The sequence below is a fragment of the Trichoderma virens genome (assembly GCF_000170995.1).
Source record: "Trichoderma virens Gv29-8 chromosome Unknown TRIVIscaffold_65, whole genome shotgun sequence".
NCBI classification, from domain to species: Eukaryota; Fungi; Ascomycota; class Sordariomycetes; order Hypocreales; family Hypocreaceae; genus Trichoderma; species Trichoderma virens.
This window is the reverse complement of record NW_014013684.1, coordinates 58,773-79,786: the sequence shown is the minus strand read 5'-3', so window position 1 is coordinate 79,786 and position 21,014 is coordinate 58,773. Positions and strand designations below refer to the sequence as shown.

Sequence of the window (21,014 nt, the reverse complement as noted above, 5' to 3'; positions counted from 1 at the left end):
TGTGGCCGCAAAACTGGGGTATCCTACTAGGATGTTGCGCGATTTTAAACGATTGTTGATGAACACCGTCACGATCATGTGGGTCTTGCTTTTGCCCTTCATCAACCAGTCTAAGGTTGCCTGTTAAGGGGTGGAAATGAGGTGAGCCGCTTGGCTTTTCTTCATCCAAAACACACAAGGCTAATGTTTTAAAATTAAGAAGCAACGCTGGTTTGGAGATCTGCCTAGCTCCCGTCTCGTTAAGTTAGTGTGGCCTAATCTCCTGCCATTTTGGGCATTGCTTATATATTTTCCCTGCAAATTGTCCAAGTTTCAAATGGAATCTGTATTCCAAGAAGAGACTTCAGTAAAGATTTCCCCGTGAACTCCGTCGGCCTCGGTAACCTGAGAGCTTTCTCTAGTGTCGTTTTAGGTTACAATGGTGTTCTGAAATGGGAAAAAAACATCAGCAGTATGCTAATTCGGCATACAAAGTTGTAGTCATGTAGGCAAAGATGACGGTTTTAATACCTCCCTGTTGAAAATGCTTTTCGGCGGTTGCTATTTATCCGTGAGATGAGTTTGCATGAATTGGGAAGCGCCGTATTTTTAATGTTATAACAGCTACCAACATGCCATGGTTCTTTGACCCCATCTTGGTCAGTGTGCATATGCGTGTATCCGATTCACATAGGTAACCAACTTTTCCCTTTCGTCCACCCTCCATTTGCCCGGATCCTAACCTGAACTGTGCAAGGTTATCCAAATTCATTAATGTCGCACAGCCAGACTCCATGGTTTCGCGACGAGCGCGGTGAGGATGCCGCTGCATCATCGATAGCAGCATCTTCGCAGATAGTTGAGACCGAGTTCCCGCCAATCACAAGCGCCGGGGTAGGCGTGCTAATCGTCAGTGTCTTGATGCCTCTGATAGCGACTGTATGGACGGGATTGAGAGTTTGGACTCGACGGCTAAGAGGCATTTCTCCATTTCTTTTGGAGGATATTCTTTGCTATCTTGGTCTTGTGAGTTACTTCAATACAAGAGTGCTTTGACCTTGCGATAATGGGCTAACGAAGGTCGGTTTAAACAGCTTGTATTTTGGGGCGTGGGTATCAATTACATCTGCAGTAAGTTATAGCTCCCCATAGATACACTAATAAATACCTAACTTATAGGTATGATGCTGATGGATGTCTCTTAGTGGTCATTATTGGTGGTGGAGGCTACCATATTCGCCAGCTCCAGCCCATTCACATCACACGATTCTCGCAAACGACCTTCGCTGCGCAGGTGCTTTATGCTCTTGCTCTGGGCTTCACCAAGAACAGCCTCGTGTGCATGTTAAAGCGCATCTTCTTCACTCAATCCTATGCGTGGATCGCTTATCTCATCCTAAGTCTTAACGTCGCCTGGATGCTTCAGACCATCCTGACTGGTATCCTAATCTGTCGACCTATCACGATGAACTGGGATCCGACTGCACGGGGCCAGTGCGGTAATCAGACGCTTGCCTTTGCGGCAGTCAGTATTGTCGATATTGTCACTGATCTGGCTATTATAATCTTACCCCTCAGATTGGTCGCAAGCTTGCAGATGAAGAAGACCTACAAGGTTGCCCTGATATGCGTATTCGGCTTCGGCCTCATGTAAGTTCCCTAGCTCACGGCACTTATTCCGATATGAGGTTAGCTCAAACGCTGACAAACGGATCAGAACGGTCTTATTCACAGCCATCCGCCTATACTTTGTCTTTAACCTAGACTTCACGGACATTTCGTTTTCTTCGATTCCCCTTACTATCATTGGCGTTATTCAACTCTGCGTGGCCAATATGGTTGCTTCTGCACCTCTTCTGCGTCCGGTACTTGACCGTACTATAGGCCGATGGCTCTCTCTCTCCATTAGCCATCCCTCACGCGAAACACCCAGAAACAATTCTGCCCTCGTTGATAGATCAAAGCCCAATGACTCTGCAAATACAGGTCTACGGAACAGTCTCCATGGTCGCTCAAGGCTAGCATCAGGCAGGGGCAAAGACTTTGAGCGAATTACAGAGAGCGAGGAAAATCTAAGATGGGAACTTGATGTAATACGCATTGACAGAGATAAATCAGTCATATAGTGTACCTATAGTATGATAATCTTGAAAAATTTTGTGATGAAAATTGGGTTATTAAGTACCTGTATTACTCAAAGATCTTTAGCCCTTGGTCAGGAACTACTACGTATACAAACAAAAAAACATCTTGTGTTAAACTTGTGAGGATACAGAGATTAATACAATCATTTGCAACAATCTACCTTCGTATTACCTGCGAAAGTGTACCCAGTACCCTAATAGTCCCTATCCATCTTCACTCTCTTCGAGTGCATCCCGATTTCTAACAGCGGACCATACTCTCATATCATAGAGCTGTCATTGGCTCTATTACAGCCCAATGCTACATTAACTGGGAAATATATGCTCATATTGGCAGACGAATGCTATTTACACATATAATGATGTATCCTCTGACCCCTCCTGATGGCTGGAAGGTTTATAACGGCGCCTGATATCTCAAGATTGTATATACTCCTTTAGCATTATCTCAAACGCCCCCAGTAGCCGTTCTCCTGTTTTGCGATTTGAAAGGCCATCCAGGATGTGCTCTCCCATAGTCCCCCAGTTTCCCCATGGTTCAATATACGCCCCATTACGACCGCCCGCATCTATCATCGTTGTGTTTACATCTCTGTTAAATGCCGCAAAAAGTTCCGTCAAGCCACCATAATGTTGATCGTAGAGTAGTGGCTTTGTGATCGCTTTAAAAATACTTCCTTGATTGCGCTGGAATCCAGACTTCAAAGATCCAGGATGAAGGGAAAGAGAAACAAGACCTCGAGGCCCATAGCGGCGGGCAAATTCATAAGCGCACATTACATTCATAGCCTTGCTTTGACCATACTTCATTATGGCTCTCAGGCCACTGGCTGAATGCATGTTCATGTCATCCCAATTCACACCATCTGGCTTTGGAGAGCCCCTGTGGCCGGAAGAACTAACCCATATGACCCTGGTGGCATATGGACGTACGTCTGAACGCGACGCAGTTTGTAAGCATATTGGATTAAGGAAATGTTGAAACAGAAAAGGCGCCAAAGCATTGACCCCAAAGTGTGTCTCATAGCCTTGTTTCGTGACACAACCTTGCGGCACACCTCCTACCCCAGCATTATGCCATATGACGTCGAGACGGGATTCTCGTGAGAGGAATTCTTTTGCAGAATCTTTGATAGAGCTCAGGTCATTAAGATCAAGCTTCAAGAAAAAGAGTTCGCCTTTCCCCGATTTAACGGAAGGATGCTGAGCGGCAGGTTCTGATTTGATTCGCTGGATTGCTTGTTGGCCGTTCTCAGATGAGCGAGCGGCGATGTAGACACGACCGTTTAGATTATAGACTGCCTTTGCTACTTCGTAGCCGCAACCCGATGACCCGCCTGTAATTATGAACACGCGGCCATATTGATCCGGGATGTCCTTCTCAGCAAATTGAGGTTTTGGGGGGAAAGATTCTCGCCAAGTAATAACTGACATTTTGCACCTGAATATTGCCAAAGAAAGTTGGGAAAGCCTGGCTTATTATCGTTAAACATAGTATGTATATATACTCATTTCTAGACACTATGTACATGGTATGTTCAAAGTGGTCGATATCTCCGTGGACCCCCTTTCGTCTAACTCTGAAAGCTGACAATGGATGTGTGTTGAGGGCTAGACTACAACTGGTAAGTTGAAAAGGGCATGTCCCGCGGCCGCGGGCGCCTCCGCCAAGCCCCGCGGCCGCAACTAAGACTGGATAGATACTACTTGTACTCAAATAACAGTTTAGTCTCTTTGCAGGAGGCAACTTACAAAATGACTCCCAAGCCAAGTTAGCTTATCACCCAATGACTAACCAAAACAACCTGCAAAGAGACTTAGTGTTTAGGAGATCTGAGTTGCTATTGTTCTTGATGAAAGAGTATCAACTCAGGTGCTGATTACTCGATGCTGGATTGGAATTACTTTTGCAGGCTTCGCTTCACGTTCTTTATCTATCTCTCATAAAATACTATCAAGGTCCATGAAATGTTTTACCGATCACAAAAAAACTAACAGAAATAAATTCTTACGTCGCACAAGTTGATTCCAACATATCATCCGCAAGGAGTATATTATAGCCGTAGTACTCTGTATGCCTCCAACATCTCAAGGTAAGCGCCTGAAATGAACGTTAGTTATACAATTCTGTAGCACTTCATATGATGATAGTTATACAACCGCACCTGCTGCTTTCCATCGGCCACTAAGCTTTTCGAGCGCTTTCTGCAGCATGTATTTGTTTTCCATTGACATTCTGTGCTGATTTGAGCCTGCCAGCGCTACAGTGTAGATGCTGTGCAAAAGGAAGGGTGATGCAAAGTCCAACTTCTGTTCCGGCTGCTGGATGATCTCTTTGCATGCTAAGATGACTCTGTCTACGATTGGCTTTATAGCAAGATGCATCTCGTTGTCCCACTCCAAACCAATACTGCGCTGTCTGACGCGCTTGTAATGATACTGGTGCAGTACTAAAATTGCACTATTTCGAGTTAATAGCAATGAAGAGGGAAGAAGAATACATCGGCAGCACCTTACCTATAGCAAGGAAAAAGCTGGTTCTGAATATCAAGATCCCACTTAGCTGCTTCATTTTCCGAAGCAAGTATTAATGATTTCAATGTATTATCAAGCTGGTTGATCTGTTCATGCAACTGGAACGCCTGATTCTTGAGAAAATTGCTTTGTCTTGAAGATGTGTTTTTTAGAACTTGCCCAAGTAGTTTTGTCGACTCAATTAGTAGCGCAAAGCAACCCTGGTCTCGCCTTTCTTGTTCGCTATTACTGAATCTAGTAGCTTCCGCTAGTTCTTCAGACTGTAAATTGAAGTTAGCTTGAGCGTGATAAAATTGGCAAATAATAGTAATTCTAGTTTAGAAACCTACGTCGAGGGCAGTGCTAATGGGTAAATCATCCGGAGGATCTTCTATATGACCAACTAGCGACACGCGACCAAGGTGCACAAAGCTTGAAGTTTGTAAAGTTATGTTAATACAGCAATATAGAGAAGATATGTGATGAACATATTGTTAAAGGGTAGAGGGGGAAACGGGTTAATGTACCGGTCTAAAAGTAAGACTGCCCACCACAGTCTCCTACTTTCTTCGTGGTCAGACTGGTTTAAAGGGCGTTGTAGCTTGTATTCATTTCGACTGCCTAAGCCCATAGCGCTTCCGTAACGGACACAGGCTCCAATGGATAGGAAAGCGGAGGGATATATTGCATGTCCAATCTCATAGAGAGAGAACAAAACGCCTGCCTGGAGACCTGCATGTGATAGCAGACCTGCAGCTTCCAGATAAACAAATCCTTGCTTTGATGCTAGATAAAGCTCACACCTTTGCCAACTTGAACATGTCTGTGGGTTCGACATAACTAGTTGCATGCAAAGCAAAAGTAGGGCCACGTCAGCAGGAAGCTGAGACCGCCGCTCTCTTAGATACGCATAAAATCGTCCCTTGGATACAATAGGCAGCCATTTCTGGATTACGTCAAAATATAATGACACATACTTGGGGATATCTGTATCTGCTTCCCCTGGACACGTGAGCAGATCTCGAGAAAGTGTGTTGTAAGTGACAGCGCTAGGAATAAGAGGACGTAGCTCATGATACATTGCTTCATCAAGATAGACAACAGGGGGAAAGTCAGTCGCCGGGGTTTGCCATTGTTTTATGGCAGCTAATACCCCAGGACAGCAGGAGCAGCTTGCAGAATCCTGGTTGATATCTGTCGCTGCATGTCTATCTACGGCTTGGGGGGAAAGCCGCTTCTTGTTCGCCTTGATATTAGGTGAGTAGCTGCAAAACTGAGCTCTTCTACCGAACCAGAAAGAAATTAGTACTATTATCAGCATTTTATGCGTAGATGAGGTTTGCACCTATTACCATACAATGAACACTGAGAACAAGTGGGCTGGATTTTGTCACACTTTCTCTTCTGAGATCGGCATGTATTACAAGCTGGGAGGTCGAGGGACGCATTCTCCATTTTCGTTTAGTCAGTATGTAACTATGCACCTAAAACAAGAGTAGGCAGAAAGTAAATTGACATTGTGTGAAATGGTAAAGTGATTATTTTCATCTGATTATAAATTTCCCTCATATATCTATAGGTGCCCCCACCTTTTAGCTGCTACGCGCAGGAGGGGGCGCTGACAGATTTCCAAGCTAAAAATCCACCCGCGAGAGCTTTTTGTATTATTACTCTACCAGATGCAACACCATTCGACGTTTATATGATACGTTTTAGCTGTTGCAGCATTATTGAACCTCTCCTCTTGATTTCAAATTCACCTCTATGTAATAATCTGTCAGGTCAGGGAGAGGTAGATTAGCGTAATTTTGTAAACTGAACACTCTAGCAACAAACATCTATCTCTGACGAAAGTAAAAGCCAATGACCTAATAAAGACGTGTTGAATTACAGTCTGCATTAGTGTTTTTTAACCTAGGTACAAACAAGTATACGCATCCCGGATACCTCTAATATCCCCAAATCAAGAAATGTATAAACCTCCTCTACTCTTAATAGCTCTGCTCAGCTATAAATTCGGTTTACAGAACACAAATCTACACCATCAGTTTCTAAAAGTCATGGTCCTTTCCATATATTCTAAAGATTCCTTCTCTTTGTTAATGGCACAAGTCTTTCTTTCTTTGGCCCCATACCCGGCGGCGCCATGAAAACGGCAACCTAATTGTACGAATTGCCCCAAGGTCCAGAAGTGCGTCTTTGGCTCAATTATAATGACGCATAAACGTCGGGGCGATAAAGATGCAATTTTACCAAATAATTACACACTATACATATAACCCGTTCAATGCGTTTTCGAACCTGTCCAGCCCACTACTGGTAACTCTGTATCTATGGTCACAAGACGTGGGTGGCGGCAAGGCTCCGCTATTTCCCTCTCAATACATTTGAGGCCTTTCTTGAATCCATCCCTTGCGACAGAGGCAGCCAACGTGTCTTATCTAGTACTAGACGGATTCTATGTCAAGAATTGTCTGGTTTGGGTGTCTTTCGGCACTGGAAGGAGAAATGTTCGCCATTTTTTGGCCTTTGCAATTGAACAGTGAGTCCTACCTGACTCCCTGACATGAGGAAGAACCTGCCTGGGTTCGTCCACGCCAATAGTCTAACCCCATGATCAGAATATTATGGATTTGATCTATATTCCGTATTTTTGGCAGGGCTACTCCGTACTCCGTACTTGTAGGCAGATTTAATAATAAGTAGTATAAAAATTGTGGAGATCCAGTACTGGCTTTATCCATTCCACAAGATCACTAAATGGAGCTGGTGAAATTCGAATCACTGATTTGATAGAGACTTTCGGGATGAACTGTGGAATTGGGTTCTGCGTGGGTTCTCTGTTACGAATATGCAATTATAGCGAGGCTTTTTTTCCAAGTAACTGGCGAGCCTTGGCGAACTATGTCCGTTCTCCTAAGAATATACATGTACCAATGCGTAATATTATTTATTCACTGGATAGAGTTGGAACCGAATTTAAAAAAAAAAAAGGGGGGGGGGGGGGGGGGGGGGGGAGTCCGCCGACGTATGGAGTCACGCAGACTATACATCGCCGACGATATGCCTTTTTTGCTCTCGTAATTTCGACATTTTTCAGTAATGTTGGTACGTCTCCATCACATTATCGTGTTTCCCATTCCCCCCCCCCCCCCCCCCCTCTTCCTCGTGGGCTACATCACGGGACGAGCGAGTGTCACATGGTTGCTCAGTGGACCACGATGTCCTTGAAAGGAATAGCAGCGGCGCCGCCCATGGTGGAGCCCCGGATGAGAGTCAGCCCATTTGACAAAGGGCGGCTGCAGCCTTGCAAGACAAGACCCCAATGCTGACGCAAGGGATGATGTTCCTGTCATTCACACAGCTTCAAAAGGAGTCAAATTACCTTGTGAAGATGCATTCTATCTGATAACACCTAGAGTCGACTAATATGAACAGCCTAGTATCTGCGAATTCGATAAGTGGTGTATTATTGACACGAGAGCCCGGGCGACGAATCGTGATGGATCAACACCTCGATGGGAATAATGCTATAGTACCGCCGAGTCGCCGGCAACTCCACTGACGGATCGTAGGTTTCCCATAACAATGATGAGTGCGTTGCCAGTGTCATTGGTGACTATGCCATCAAGCTTGGGCCCAATACAAAAAGATTGCAGGCCCATCGGAGGCGAGCGAGTTAAATCCCGAATAGCACCCTACCGACGAAACATGTTTGTTTGGTGCTTTTGAGCTTGAATTTGGAATAAAATAGTATCGAGCGTCGTTCCATTACCTCTCGTTTGCTCTCCTGCATTTACCTCCATGAGTTTGACTTTGGTGACCCACCCATCGATTTGCAATGCACGGCCACCAAACTCCTATGTGTCCCAGACGCATTTCTCCCTCACTCCAGCTGGCATTATAGAGAGGTATGGTCTTCAGCCTTTGAGCTCAGCCCTAGATGATGATGTCAAGTGGTGGTGGTACGGCCACAACCATATCTCATCAGCTCGGGGACGTCATCTTTGGATCCACAAATCGCTGGAACACCATATTTTTCAGTTCTAAAAATATTAGGATTCTACGAAGGCTACTCCGTACTATGCATCTAGTCCGTGATAGCACCGCAAAGACGGGCCTTTTTTGGTGTGGAATACTGCATCCCACCTATAGTAATTTTGTGAGGATTTGCTCTGAAAGAAATACGCGTGAGCCATTGGAACGTGTTGAGTGTGGGTGGGCATGTTGCCGGATTCCCGCGAAATACTATTGGATTATGGATCTCTCCGCAAATAAACCCGTGTCGACTAGGATAGTCACTAGGCTAGCTCTATTGCGTTAGCCTAGCTCTGCAAAAGCAATAGCCAACACTATGAATTTTCACGAGAATACGGTATCAGTCCGGGGTTTTTTTCCCACTCTCGTTATAATTGGCCTACATAACCGGGTCTACCTCGGCGGTGCTTCAACGAGCTTGAAGAGAATACGGAATAGTCAATGGCCATTTTCTGGATCTTTTGTTGGATTAGTCTTCTGATTGCCTGCCAGTTTTCATGTACTTGAATCCTACAACATCCTGAGACAGCATAAAAAGCTTTGGTTTCGCTTGCAGAAGCAGTAGCTGTTGTAAGATTGGAGGATACATATTGATCGAGAGCAAAGAACAGTGGTAATTCTATCTGCAACACACTCTCGTAGCTCTGGAAAAACTACACGCACTTCAATATTAGCCGGCCGACCCTTGTAATAAGACAACACAGCTTCACAGTCTTAGTGGGGTTATAATTCACAACATGGCTCCTAGCTGGGTAATACCGGTTGCTTGTCTTAGTGCAATTTGTGGTGTTGCGTTTGTCTTTATTTGGTGGTGGTAAGTACTTAAATATATCCCCAGGGATGTAGATGAGTATTGATTTTATTAGGTTTCCACGAATGTGGAAAAGGGGCACACAACAAGAGATGGAGCTTCTTGCTCGAGAGCGAGCGGAGCGAGAGCGATACATGCAGCAAAGGAATCTAGAAGCAGGCATCACTCCCCAAGAAAAAGAAGCCCCCGTTGCGTCAGCACAAGAGAAAGAAGCTGCTGATGTATTGACGCAAGGAAAAGACTCCTCTCCCACATCCGCACAAGAAAAACAGGCACCTGCTGCTTCATCACCAGAATAAGATCACTGAGAGTCAAAGGAATGCAATAGAAGTGGGGCAGTATTTATAGGGATAATTTTTCGTGGTCAGGATAACTGACATAGCTATCAATGACGACTAGAGATGAGACTACTACAAGGCACCAGCAGACTAATAAATTAATACTACACAAATAAATCGGCTGACATTTCAAGCACTACAATCCCAACAGCAACAATCCTCTCTTCCTTTCTTACTTTTCTACTAAAACGTTTATATCCAGTCACTTTTCAAGAGTTTTCCCAGGAGCTCATATAAGTAAAGGTATGTGTTCTGAAATATTCAATCAGTCACCATCTTGCCAAGACGAGACCAAAAAAAGCAACTCTTCGTGGACTTATTCACAAGGGAAACACCCCCCCCCCCCTTTTCACCAACTAGAAGTATTTTTTAGATGCTAGACGTCGTAACCGTAACACTCTTTGTCGCATCGATACAGTTATTCAAGATGACGGTACGAATGCGGCCATAAAGACTGCGGTGGGTGCTTCTCAGAGTCGAAGACAAGGATTTCGATACATCTTTCAGGAATGTGAGAAACATGCGCTTCGCAGCAGTAATAACAGAAGATGGAATATTGGAGTATTGGAGTATCAGATAATACATACGTGTAAGGCACACCTATGCGGGTGAGTAGCTTGAGAAGTGCGCTGAGTTTATTCGAGATTACCTTCACCTTTTGGGATCTGGGGAGCTCTAGCATCGTTACGGGAGGCTGCCTTTTTTTTTTTTTAAGCAACGCAACGAAATGAATAGTTGAGGTAGTAACAGGAGCACTGTGGTAGACGTTTTACATGAAAGATCTTGTAACCGGGTTGAAGAGAAGCTGTGAGGGATCTTCTGCCCTGGTGAGCCAATCAGCGATCCGGGCATCTATTATCCATATGAAGCAGCTTATGGATAAAGGCATAGGGTGAGGATCGCCGAAGAAGCTCTTGGTAGATCAATTTCGGGCGTGACGTATCCACCAGCACTGATGACCCTAAGATTCAGTTACCAAGCGCCTGACCAGGCTTAGTGTACAAACGTTCGGTGTTTCATAACTGTCATCCCACCGATGTACTGTACCCAATTGTTATGTAACCCTAGAATACTCTTGTGATCAACATAGGTAGTGAGCCGCAATCCAGTACAACTGTAATATTAGTTAAAGTCCTTCTTGCTTTAATGTTCATTTAGCTTCATTAACTTCTACCCTCTGTATCCTCATATATTACTGGTCATTTCGAACCGCACTTCGTCACCTTTATGGCCTTGAGACCGCTATTGAGACTTTGCGTCAGTCACCATGGGGCTGATGCGATCGCTTCTATTTCTAACGTCTCATTCGGCCGCTACCCTACAATTTTCCTCATTGGATAACTTATATGCTAATTGAATATTTGTCATTTTATTGAGCCATCATTTGGAATCAAGGTGCGAGGCAAAACATAGCAAAGAGCTATATCCTGCATTCAAACATGGCAGCCTTACCTACCTAGCAATTGTGGCTTGATCGTTCTCAGCCTCACAGTATTACATTACCCCATGCCCATCATTTTTGGGGCAGGGACAGAAAATGTATGTCAACTCCACAAAGAATTTTATCCTCAATTGCTATTTTTCAGCCGAATTTAATATCTCCCCTTAGCACTATAGGCCGAAAATGTGGTATATCTGATTATGAGCAGCTTCACAACGAATATATGGTGCAAATCTCTTTGTTTTAGTTTATACATATGTATCTCTGGTACCTTGTGGCTGCCGGGAACCTAATAGACGTACTAGTTAGAACTGCAATGCTCTTGTAGCCGGCCGGCCGAGCGATGCAGGTGGCTAAGGTAGCTTCATGACTAACCAACTCATGATGGTTCTTCTTACGCATTTTAGCCAAGATACACATAAGCGTCCGATTAACCTCAACGATCTTGCCCCTCTTGCCCATTGTGGATTATACCTATTCCCCTTTCGCTTTCTTCAACGCAGTCACCGGCGCTTTAACTAGCTGACTTATTGGCGATGGCCTTTAACATATCAGTGTTTACAATAAATATTCCATATTTTCATTCCCATTTTATTGAATAGCTTTGACTTTGCAATCGGCTTCCTTTACAAAGCAATGATGCCTGGTGGTCCTATTTAATTGCGATATCAGCTTAACTCAATCAGACGTTCATTTTTCATCGCTCGTATCACAGTATTTCTTCAATATTGCCACCACAATGCCATGTATGCATAGGTTCACCAAACACTCTTCTCCATCTTATTACTCTTTGATTTGTTGGACTAAACTTGCATACAGCATATGGTTATAGAATAAGGCTATTCCATTTATACGCCAAAAGCCCATTCCCCACTCAACTTGCCGGAGTCCGAGTTATCGTTACATTTTAATCAGTGCGGTAAAAATGAGATTCCAGAAATTATTTTACCCCGCGCCAAGGTTAATCTGCCAATGTTTCTCTAAGCTGCATGTGTAAGTTGCATTTTTAAAATAAACAAATATTAGGTGCAGTAATTAGAGGCACGTATGTTCTAGCAGAGTCAGGGTTTCTGGATAAACTTCATCCATGACAAACTGCTTTAACCCAGGTCCTAACCTCTAATAAGGTAGCATGGATAACTACATCCTGTCTTACTTTTTTCTCCACGAACTCACTAAACTGTAAAGGACGATATTTACTAAAACTGCTTAATACATCCCTCGATAGCCAGAGGAATTATCTTCCACAGGCTATTCGTTTATCATCTGAATTCTTCCGAGTCAAATTTTCTGCTCGGATTAAGGGAGATGGAAAGATTTCAGGCTGATATGGTGGAAGAATTACCATTCTCCATACGTGTGCTAGTAAGCTGTAAATGTCGGATTCGTAAGTAGGTAGACGCCCAAATGAATTCATTCTGTCTATGACAGAATACATATTGCCTCCACCGAGTATAACTATATAAGCTTCCCGTAAAGCTCATGAGATGATGGTTTATCCTATATCAATCTGTCTCATCTCCAATAGCAACTTGGTCTTTCACTCGAGTTTCGCTACTAGCTATTATGGTTGCCTTCTCCCGTATCGTTGCTGGCCTCTCGGTCATCGCGGCCTCGCTCGCTGCCCCTACGGATCCTGCTGAGAAAAAAGTTGAAACGCGTGACGCATATAACTTTTTCCTCGGCCCTGACCATCCTCTCTCTCGCCGCAGCGTCACCCGTCGATCTAACACGAATTACAACCAGGATTATACCACCGGCGGAACAGTGAATTTCACACCAGCGACTAATGGATTCTCGCTCAATTGGAATACCCAACAGGATTTCGTCGTTGGTGTTGGTTGGAATCCTGGCAGCAATCTGTATGTGTCTATCAGTTACTGCGTGTTCATACTCCATTTTCATCTATTTTGATCCCGATGGATATACTATATAATTAATCATGTTGAATACGACAGTCCCATTACTCACTCAGGCACGTTCAACGTTGCTAGTGGACTCGGTAGTCTTGGAGTCTACGGATGGACCACGAACCCACTTGTCGAGTACTACATCATGGATACCAATGTCGGAATCTCTACAGGCGGCTCACAGAAGGGTACAGTCAGCAGTGATGGAGGCACCTATGCTATTTGGGAGAACACACGCGTCAACGAGCCTTCCATCATAGGCACGGCGACCTTCAACCAGTATATCTCTATCCGAAATGGGGCGCGCACCAATGGCACCATCACTGTCCAGAACCACTTTGATGCGTGGGCGGCAGCTGGTTTGCATCTCGGCACAATGAACTACCAGGTTATCGCCGTTGAGAGCTGGAGCGGCAGCGGATCCGCGCAGCAGTCTGTGTCTAACTCCGGGAACCCTGGTGGCCCAACCACGACCACTTCGGCAGCTGGGTCCGGCCCTACTGGTGGCGGCTGCTCCGCTTTGTATGGGCAATGTGGTGGAATTGGCTGGCAAGGTCCAACATGCTGCTCATCAGGAACCTGCAAGGTTGGGAATGCATATTACTCTCAGTGCCTTTAAACTGTGGATTTTCTTAAGCCTGCTGCCAGATAAATGGTTGAAATAAGCTGGATTAGGGGGTTGAAATCCAAGATCATTCGAACCAGAGGCAGAGGAAGTTGAAGGAAATGTCACAAAATATTGATTAAAATATCTCTATGATAAACAATACAAACCATTTGTAGGATAGTAACCATGTCTAGGTTCAATTATAATTTAGGTGCTACCTATATTTCTAACGTATCAAGGGAGTCATAAAGAGATATTATGCATCCCGTATCAATACCCAGTTGATCTGGGAGCACCATCGGATATTTCGCGTCTATCCAAGCTTAGTCTCCCATCGCTTGCATGTACTGCATCATGAGACCTCCTTTTTCTGCCCACAAAGGGAACAACTTATAGTATGTGCCGCTGTCTATTTTAATAAAATGGAATTCCTTACCGCGTATGTAAGCTAGTCTTTGCAGCATATCCTGGACGTTGAATGTCCCAATCAACGCAACCACCATTACCCCATTTTTCATCTCGGCTTTAGCTAGCACGGCTTTGACAAAAGGCACAAGATTCTTCCGAATGTCCCCAATCGTTAGATAATTGAATTTTGAAGGAACAAAATCTCCAATAAGAACATACCTCCCAGCACACTCCAGCAGGGTTGGTTTAAAGGACGGGAAAGTAAAGTTCATGGAATACCATCCAATCAGCATGAAGGTTGTCTTGGGTATTAGGCTTTTTTTTTTTTTTTGGTTCGGATATATTGATCCACAATGTCCTTGCTATCGTAGTGTGGTGGTACCTTCATTTTACCTCCACTTTTGGTGAGTGCTCCGGTGAGATCGCTCCAGATATAGTGCTCTAGAGTTGGTGTTGCCTCTCCAGCATTTGCCAAATTCTTGCCCTGTTGCACCTTAATATCCATTGCTTTGTTCGCGCCTTTGTTTGCTACAAGAAGTTCAAAGAAATCTGTTACACTGAAAATAAAATGAGATCCGACAAAGGCGGAGACGAGGGACGCATAGTGACTCATATCCGCCTCTACGATCTCTACGCCTTGTTTCCGGAGAGCTTTGGCAGAATTACTTTCGGGTCGTCGCCCAACTTCGCGGATTTTATAACCTCCATGTTGCTTCAAGGCAGCGATAACGGCTGCTCCCTGGTTACCAGTCGCCCCCACGACGGTTGCAATCTTGGTCATTCTTAAAAGTTGACGTTCGTTTAATTTAATAAATGTAATCAAGAAGCTGATGTAAAAAGAATGAAGAGTACTGAAAAACAACATTGATTTGCATAGCCAAGCTGTTGATCAATGTATATTGCTTTGTCTCCCCATTTCAAATCATGGTTAGATACCCTTGTGAGCGTTACATCTATCCCCTATTTGGCCGCAGGGGATATGGTCACGGCTACTCGTCCTATTGTATATTTATGACAATGACGACCTTGGGTTGTGTTGCTACAATCAATAGTCCTGCCTCTTCCGTTCTGGTTCGACTGACCCAAACTCAGCTTAAACAGCAAGTATGCCAATAATCCACAGCAAGACTGGTGTTTACTGGATGCAGCATCATGAAAGGTTAACATAGTATTTCGAATTATTCAAATTAGCTGTCTTTATCATAACGAATTTCTACGTACTTGATGTTGTGAGATTCTGGGCCTCTATATCATGAGTAAAAGCAGCGCATGGCCTAATATCACAATTCAAATTAGCATCTTATTTGATTGAGCAACAATTTTTTCATTGCCATGGACGGTGCTATCAAAATTTACATTCAAACTATCATAAAGTACAATTAGGCAAATACTTTCTGCGTAGACTACTAATATTGAACAGCCTATGATTTCCGCAACCGAAGTTGATTTTGATTGATACAACCTTGCCCTAGCAATACTGCGCCTTGTTTTGGTCCTGTACTATGAAACCAGAGACACTAAATATGTCCGGCTTGGTATTTGCAGCATCAAGAAACGTAAGAGGGGCAAGGGCGCCAACTTGTGGCTTAATTTGCTGATTGTAACGATTGAAAACCCTTACTCTTGGCTAAGTTATACTGTAGTGTGACGCCTGTTGGTAGGTTTGGTGAGCTATAGAGTGCACACGAACGTTTGCCACTATTTTGGTTCACCATGAAAGTGTGCTTCTAGACCTAATTGGTGCATATATCAGGCTTTTCTAGACACTTGATAGCACGGTCGCATGCGCTCCTGACATTGTCTTTGAAGTAGAAATGCAATTCAGTAACAACTACAGTCATATCGATTCCACGGTAGTAACGGACGCATCCACCAGTTTTTTTTCTGGCGCTTGTAAGTTTGGGAATCGATCTTTGGTTATTTTACCTTGGCAGATGGCCCAGCCTTCATACTCTTCAAAGGGAGGAAAAATATTGGCATTTGGGTTGTTATCATCAGTTTTGTCCCTGTTGTCGATGAGTGGTGAAGCAAATGCACCGACAACAACCAAAATACGGATAAAGACCGAAGAGAGGAGAAGCATTTTGTTTGGTGCTGCGGTTATGAGAGCAGTGTTGTAACGATGATTTAATAGGCTGGTGGAGAATTATTGATTTCTTTATGCGAACAGTGGCCAACTTTCAAGGTTCAATCGTATAGGAAAGGGTGCGAAAAAAAAATGAGAAACTGCGAATGAAGCACCCACCTATATAGTAATTAGCGATTAGCAAATTCAAAATTCATGTACAATCTATTGCTTCATTCATAGGCGATAATTCATGTTATGTCATTTTCAGCAAATAGTTCACGGCGCTGATTTAAATTGTTAAAGTGTTGATGACATGCTCTTGCCATTCACAAGCAGGCTGTGGCATGCTGGCGTGCATGTACGAAGTTTAGGGATAAAAATTTAAAATTCAAACGGCCAAGAACTCGTTCTCTTCTTAGCCACCCCCAGCCTTGTCAACCTAGACTATCCTTGGGGCGAGCCAAGGTCACTTTTCCTCTCTACTCTCGCAATTCTATTATAGAAACGAAGCAGCTACTAGTACCTCCGTTCCAGCCAGGCTTACTACGCAACGACCAAGGCTATGTATAAAAAGGTCAAATCGTAATTACCAATGAGCAGCTCAACCTAGGTAGGCACATGTAGTTACAAGAACTACATGTAATTATGCTTAATCAACAAAGTACTAGACGCCAGATTTTACGGCTTCCCTACATGATACAAGACGAGGATGATAACTTTCATTCAAGAGCGTTGCTTGTTTGTTCGTTTCTTTGTTTCTTCGTTTTATTAACGTTCACTAAGCGAATTAGTTACAGGAAGCCCCATCTAGGCACTAGAGCGGAAGGAGCTGCGTGGGTTCAGATCTCGCGTTCGCTACATGTCATTTTGATAGAGGAAAGGAAGAGGGGAGGGGGATTATGGTCAATCTGTGTTGGATATGAGCAGAAATAGAGCACTGTGGAGTTATACAGCATCCGTGCAATTATGTATACTACTACTTTCACGTACGTACGTCTGTCCGTCTGTGAGACTTGAATCCGAAGTGTTATTATTTCTTTACACGAAGAGTATTTTTCTCAACTTTCATCAACAAATAATTGGCATTGGCAATCGTTTACATCATATCAAGATGAACAATATCGTCTATTTACCGACCAAGGTTATCAGTTTAGTGAATATTGCAGTCTTCTCTAGGCTAATGGGAGAGCTACCATTTGATAATTGTCTCTCCTTTGAAGTTCAAGTACAGATTGGACCATCATGAATATTTTCACCATCATTCATTTCTGTAAAGCAACATCTTCGTATCTCACCTAAAGAACAGATATAGTCACACCAGCTTTAGACTATCTAATCACTGGTCGTCGATCATGTTGAAAGTCCTCAAATATCGGCCTGATCAAAGTTGCGGATAAAATCATAATAGAATTTAACCATATTGATATGTTCACTCATTAAGAGCTTTTCGTTGACGCCATGGACGTTGGAGAACGATTTTAGGCTTCCAGGACTCCATCTGTATATATTCTTGGATAGGTCTATAATTAATCCCAAGATTAGCCTTGCGAATATCCATTCTGTTGTGCGTATAATAAAACTTACTCAGATAATGCCGGGTGTCGGTGTTGCCAGTCATGGCTCCCGGAGCGGGAATAACATGCTTGGCCTCATCAGCAAACGTGTAGCGCACGGTACCAGCAAATATGTCCCACACAGCTCCCTTAGTTGGCGACTGTGGTGTGATATAGGACCTCTTTCTTGCTTCGAGAACTAACTTTCCGTCGTAGATGGGCTCCCAAGCTCCGTGGATACCATCGTCCCTCCTTGCATGGACATGTTTAATCGAAGTGAGATAATCCTCATAATCCTTGTCCCCTTCGAATGCCTGCAAAGTGAGATTGTACCTTTTCACAACTCCCTGAACAAGGTGCACTATACGGTGTTGGATGCTGCCAATACTATCTTGGGGAGCAAAGCGATGATTCACACCCAACGTAGTAAATTCGGGCAATGAGTTGATCTTTTGGCCACCTGTAATCCAAGTGACTGCTTGTGACGTCTGGATAAAGTATTGCGTCTCCCGTTGTATCTGCGCCAAGAGTAGTGCAGCTCTATCAAGCTGGCCGGTCTTGACGTAGAACGTTAATAGAGGCATAAAATTTGGTGAATATCTTGCGAAGCAAATGAGTGCCTCGTGTATTGGGCCATTACGGATGATCTTTGGTTGAAATGGATTTGACTCTAGAGCGGTGACAATTTCCGACATCATACCAATAGAGGTGTGTGGAGTTGGTGTCGAACTGTGTCCCCCGACAACGTTGAGATCAAACCACACGTCTAGGTATCCTTTTTCATACACAGCAGGTAATGCGTACATCGCATCGCCAATCTTCTGAAGACCTGCGCCGCCTTCATCCAGGATGACAGCGATTCCATCCTTACCATATCGGTCTTCAAGATGCTTGGCTATCGAGGATGCTCCACGGAAACCTGAGCATTCTTCATCAAAGCCAAAAGCAAAGATGACTGTGCGACGAGGTTCGTAGTTTTCTTGTGAGAGTAGAGATTCCATAGCGGACATTAGGCCTGTAATGGCTGACTTGTCGTCCGAGGCGCCACGGCCGTAGAGATAGCCACTAGTCTTATCGTAATAGCCGCTGAATGGTGGGTGATCCCATTCACTCAGCGTTTCGTTTTCGACTGGTACAACATCTTGATGGGCCGTTAAAAGGACAGGCGCTAGTGACTTGTCCGATCCCTCGATAGTGTATACGAGACCAAATGTATTGATTGTCTCTATCCATGCTTTTTCGTAGCTATTCATTGATTTCAGCGACTCTCTTGTGTGGATGCGGTAAATGCTTGTGAGGGGTCGTGGAGACTCACACCAATGGGTAATTGTCCTTCAGCACTTTGGGAATCTCCTCGAAGGGTCTCCATCGCTTATCTGTATCAAAGTCTCCAAGATCGTCGTAACAGATAGATTCAACTTTGACGAGGGGTTGATGGCGTGTAATCAGAGTCTTGAGTGCTTCCTCACTCGAGAACAGATCATCAGAGCTGTAGAGTCCGTCATTTGAAGGATCCAGAGGTTCAACCAAGTCACACTTAAATTGTGATATATCAGCCGTAGGGTGCGCACCAACGTTGTGGTGGTTAAAGCCAAGAGGCAATTGATCAGTAAGGCTAGCAACTGAGTTTGCGGGCCAGAGTTTGAATGCAGATACCGAGATCAAAGTGCCTGCAAGCAGCACTTTCTTTACAGCCATCATGGTAAAGAGTTGGTTTTGTAGCAGACGCAATATATGGGTTGGGATGTGCTGAAGAGATTCAAGAAAGCACATCCGTCCAGATCTTTATAGGTAATCAAGAGGTCCTGTGGCTGGTTTCGATATGTGGAGAAAACCCCAAGCATGACATGGCAGACTCTCGTGAAACACATGAAGCGGTATGAATTGGGCATCAAGGCATCCAAATTATCAAGGATTTCGTGTTTGACGTACGAGGCGCTTAATAAGTAGGGAGACAAAACATCCCGAAGGTACACAAGGTGGAGGTCATATCTTAGCGAATGAACACACCAGAAATAGAGCGGAATTGACGGAGTGCATATCAAGCTATGCTGTCGTATCCGATGTCCGTGCACAACAGATACCAGTGAGCCAATGCTTGGACAGAAATGAATACACAGGCAGACATCAAAGCGGATATACTGTGTGACAAGTCCCACTGTTCTTTCACCGATCGGAAGAAAGAACGAATCATTCCATTAGGTGCCATCACAAGTTCCGAGTCATACATATGTTACGACATAAGACATTCTAGACTTCGTACACGTCATCAATATATAGCATGTTAGCCTATCACACCCGAGCCTTGCGGATTTGTTGCACTGCCAAGCTTGCAGTATTTGCGGATACCAAGGAGAGAAAATGCAAGAATTGCCCAGACAACAAAGATCTAAGTTAGATAAATAGTAACTTATAGCAATGGAGCAAAATATTTCCTACAGGCGTATGTTGTTTATAACTGAGAGACAGTGACTGGGGAGTCTTAAAAACACAAGGCGATGTGCAATTATAGGACATACTGCATTTTAGTTACCTTTCGGGATAATCACTACTTAGACGAGGAATTGTCTCACCAAAATCATGACGCAATAAACTCATCTAAAACCAACATCAAACGGGTCTCCGAAATCCATCACTGGCGAAAAACTATCGATATTATCAAATTCTTGGGTCTTTCTAGTCGGTGAATGTTATACACCATTTGAAAGTGTTGTTCAATATAAAAGAAATGCTGAATTTAGTTTTCAACCTTAGTCGAATACTTTTGCGATATGTAGACCCAAAAGATTTATTGAGGTCGGATGCAAGCCTGGCGCGCCTTGATAGAGACTTCGAAGCAAACGGCGACAGAAGGGGCAACTAAGGAAATAGCCAATGACTTCAAATAGGCGTTATATGTGACCATTAAGTAAATGAATGTATATATATGACACTTGAAGGCTATTGGTTTTACAATTTTTTTCAGGGCAGTATTTGAATTGAAGGGGTGTGGGATGGGGTGGATCTTCGTGATGCTGTTATCGAGAATCACCAACGGCTTCTTGTATACGTAATTGTGTCAAGAGTGATGAGATATTCGACATAGGAATTATTACCTTCTAAATCAAATATAGCTAGATTTTTTTTTTTCACATTGCATTGTATATTTAAATATCATTGTCAGTTTGCGTGCCTCTGATTGGCGCGCATAGCAAAACTCCAAA

General features: G+C 43.8%; 8 protein-coding genes across 8 annotated transcripts; 3 read left to right on the top strand and 5 right to left on the bottom strand.

Moving 5' to 3' along the window:
* Positions 1-611: 611 nt before the first annotated feature.
* Positions 612-2,001, top strand: TRIVIDRAFT_70756 (uncharacterized protein; the record flags this gene model as incomplete). The annotated part of the gene is made up of 6 exons (XM_014100461.1): positions 612-673; positions 765-1,005; positions 1,074-1,110; positions 1,185-1,629; positions 1,697-1,844; positions 1,966-2,001. The coding sequence occupies 6 exons, from the start codon at positions 612-614 to the stop codon at positions 1,999-2,001; spliced, it is 969 nt and encodes a 322-aa protein (XP_013955936.1).
* Positions 2,002-2,540: 539 nt separating this feature from the next.
* TRIVIDRAFT_53037 (uncharacterized protein) lies at positions 2,541-3,557 on the bottom strand (the record flags this gene model as incomplete). The annotated part of the gene is made up of 1 exon (XM_014100460.1): positions 2,541-3,557. The coding sequence occupies one exon, from the start codon at positions 3,555-3,557 to the stop codon at positions 2,541-2,543; it is 1,017 nt and encodes a 338-aa protein (XP_013955935.1).
* Positions 3,558-4,177: 620 nt separating this feature from the next.
* Positions 4,178-5,718, bottom strand: TRIVIDRAFT_201769 (uncharacterized protein; the record flags this gene model as incomplete). Its single annotated transcript, XM_014100457.1, has 6 exons — positions 4,178-4,224; positions 4,289-4,584; positions 4,641-4,918; positions 4,988-5,069; positions 5,439-5,477; positions 5,615-5,718. The coding sequence occupies 6 exons, from the start codon at positions 5,716-5,718 to the stop codon at positions 4,178-4,180; spliced, it is 846 nt and encodes a 281-aa protein (XP_013955932.1).
* A 3,541-nt stretch (positions 5,719-9,259) lies between these two features.
* Positions 9,260-9,934, top strand: TRIVIDRAFT_81610 (uncharacterized protein; the record flags this gene model as incomplete). The annotated part of the gene is made up of 2 exons (XM_014100456.1): positions 9,260-9,489; positions 9,542-9,934. 2 exons carry the CDS (start codon positions 9,413-9,415, stop codon positions 9,783-9,785), a joined length of 321 nt encoding a protein of 106 aa, XP_013955931.1.
* Positions 9,935-12,831: 2,897 nt separating this feature from the next.
* On the top strand, positions 12,832-13,620 carry TRIVIDRAFT_8282 (glycoside hydrolase family 11 protein; the record flags this gene model as incomplete). The annotated part of the gene is made up of 2 exons (XM_014100429.1): positions 12,832-13,127; positions 13,224-13,620. Coding segments are annotated over 2 exons (693 nt in total), but the record flags the coding sequence as incomplete, so codon positions are not given.
* Positions 13,621-14,105: 485 nt separating this feature from the next.
* TRIVIDRAFT_191969 (uncharacterized protein) lies at positions 14,106-14,971 on the bottom strand (the record flags this gene model as incomplete). Its single annotated transcript, XM_014100455.1, has 2 exons — positions 14,106-14,492; positions 14,543-14,971. The coding sequence occupies 2 exons, from the start codon at positions 14,969-14,971 to the stop codon at positions 14,106-14,108; spliced, it is 816 nt and encodes a 271-aa protein (XP_013955930.1).
* Positions 14,972-15,658: 687 nt separating this feature from the next.
* On the bottom strand, positions 15,659-16,273 carry TRIVIDRAFT_191968 (uncharacterized protein; the record flags this gene model as incomplete). The annotated part of the gene is made up of 3 exons (XM_014100454.1): positions 15,659-15,768; positions 15,812-15,917; positions 16,064-16,273. The coding sequence occupies 3 exons, from the start codon at positions 16,271-16,273 to the stop codon at positions 15,659-15,661; spliced, it is 426 nt and encodes a 141-aa protein (XP_013955929.1).
* A 1,350-nt stretch (positions 16,274-17,623) lies between these two features.
* On the bottom strand, positions 17,624-19,509 carry TRIVIDRAFT_191967 (uncharacterized protein; the record flags this gene model as incomplete). Its single annotated transcript, XM_014100453.1, has 4 exons — positions 17,624-17,778; positions 17,843-19,056; positions 19,127-19,347; positions 19,387-19,509. The coding sequence occupies 4 exons, from the start codon at positions 19,507-19,509 to the stop codon at positions 17,624-17,626; spliced, it is 1,713 nt and encodes a 570-aa protein (XP_013955928.1).
* Between the last annotated feature and the right edge of the window lie 1,505 nt (positions 19,510-21,014).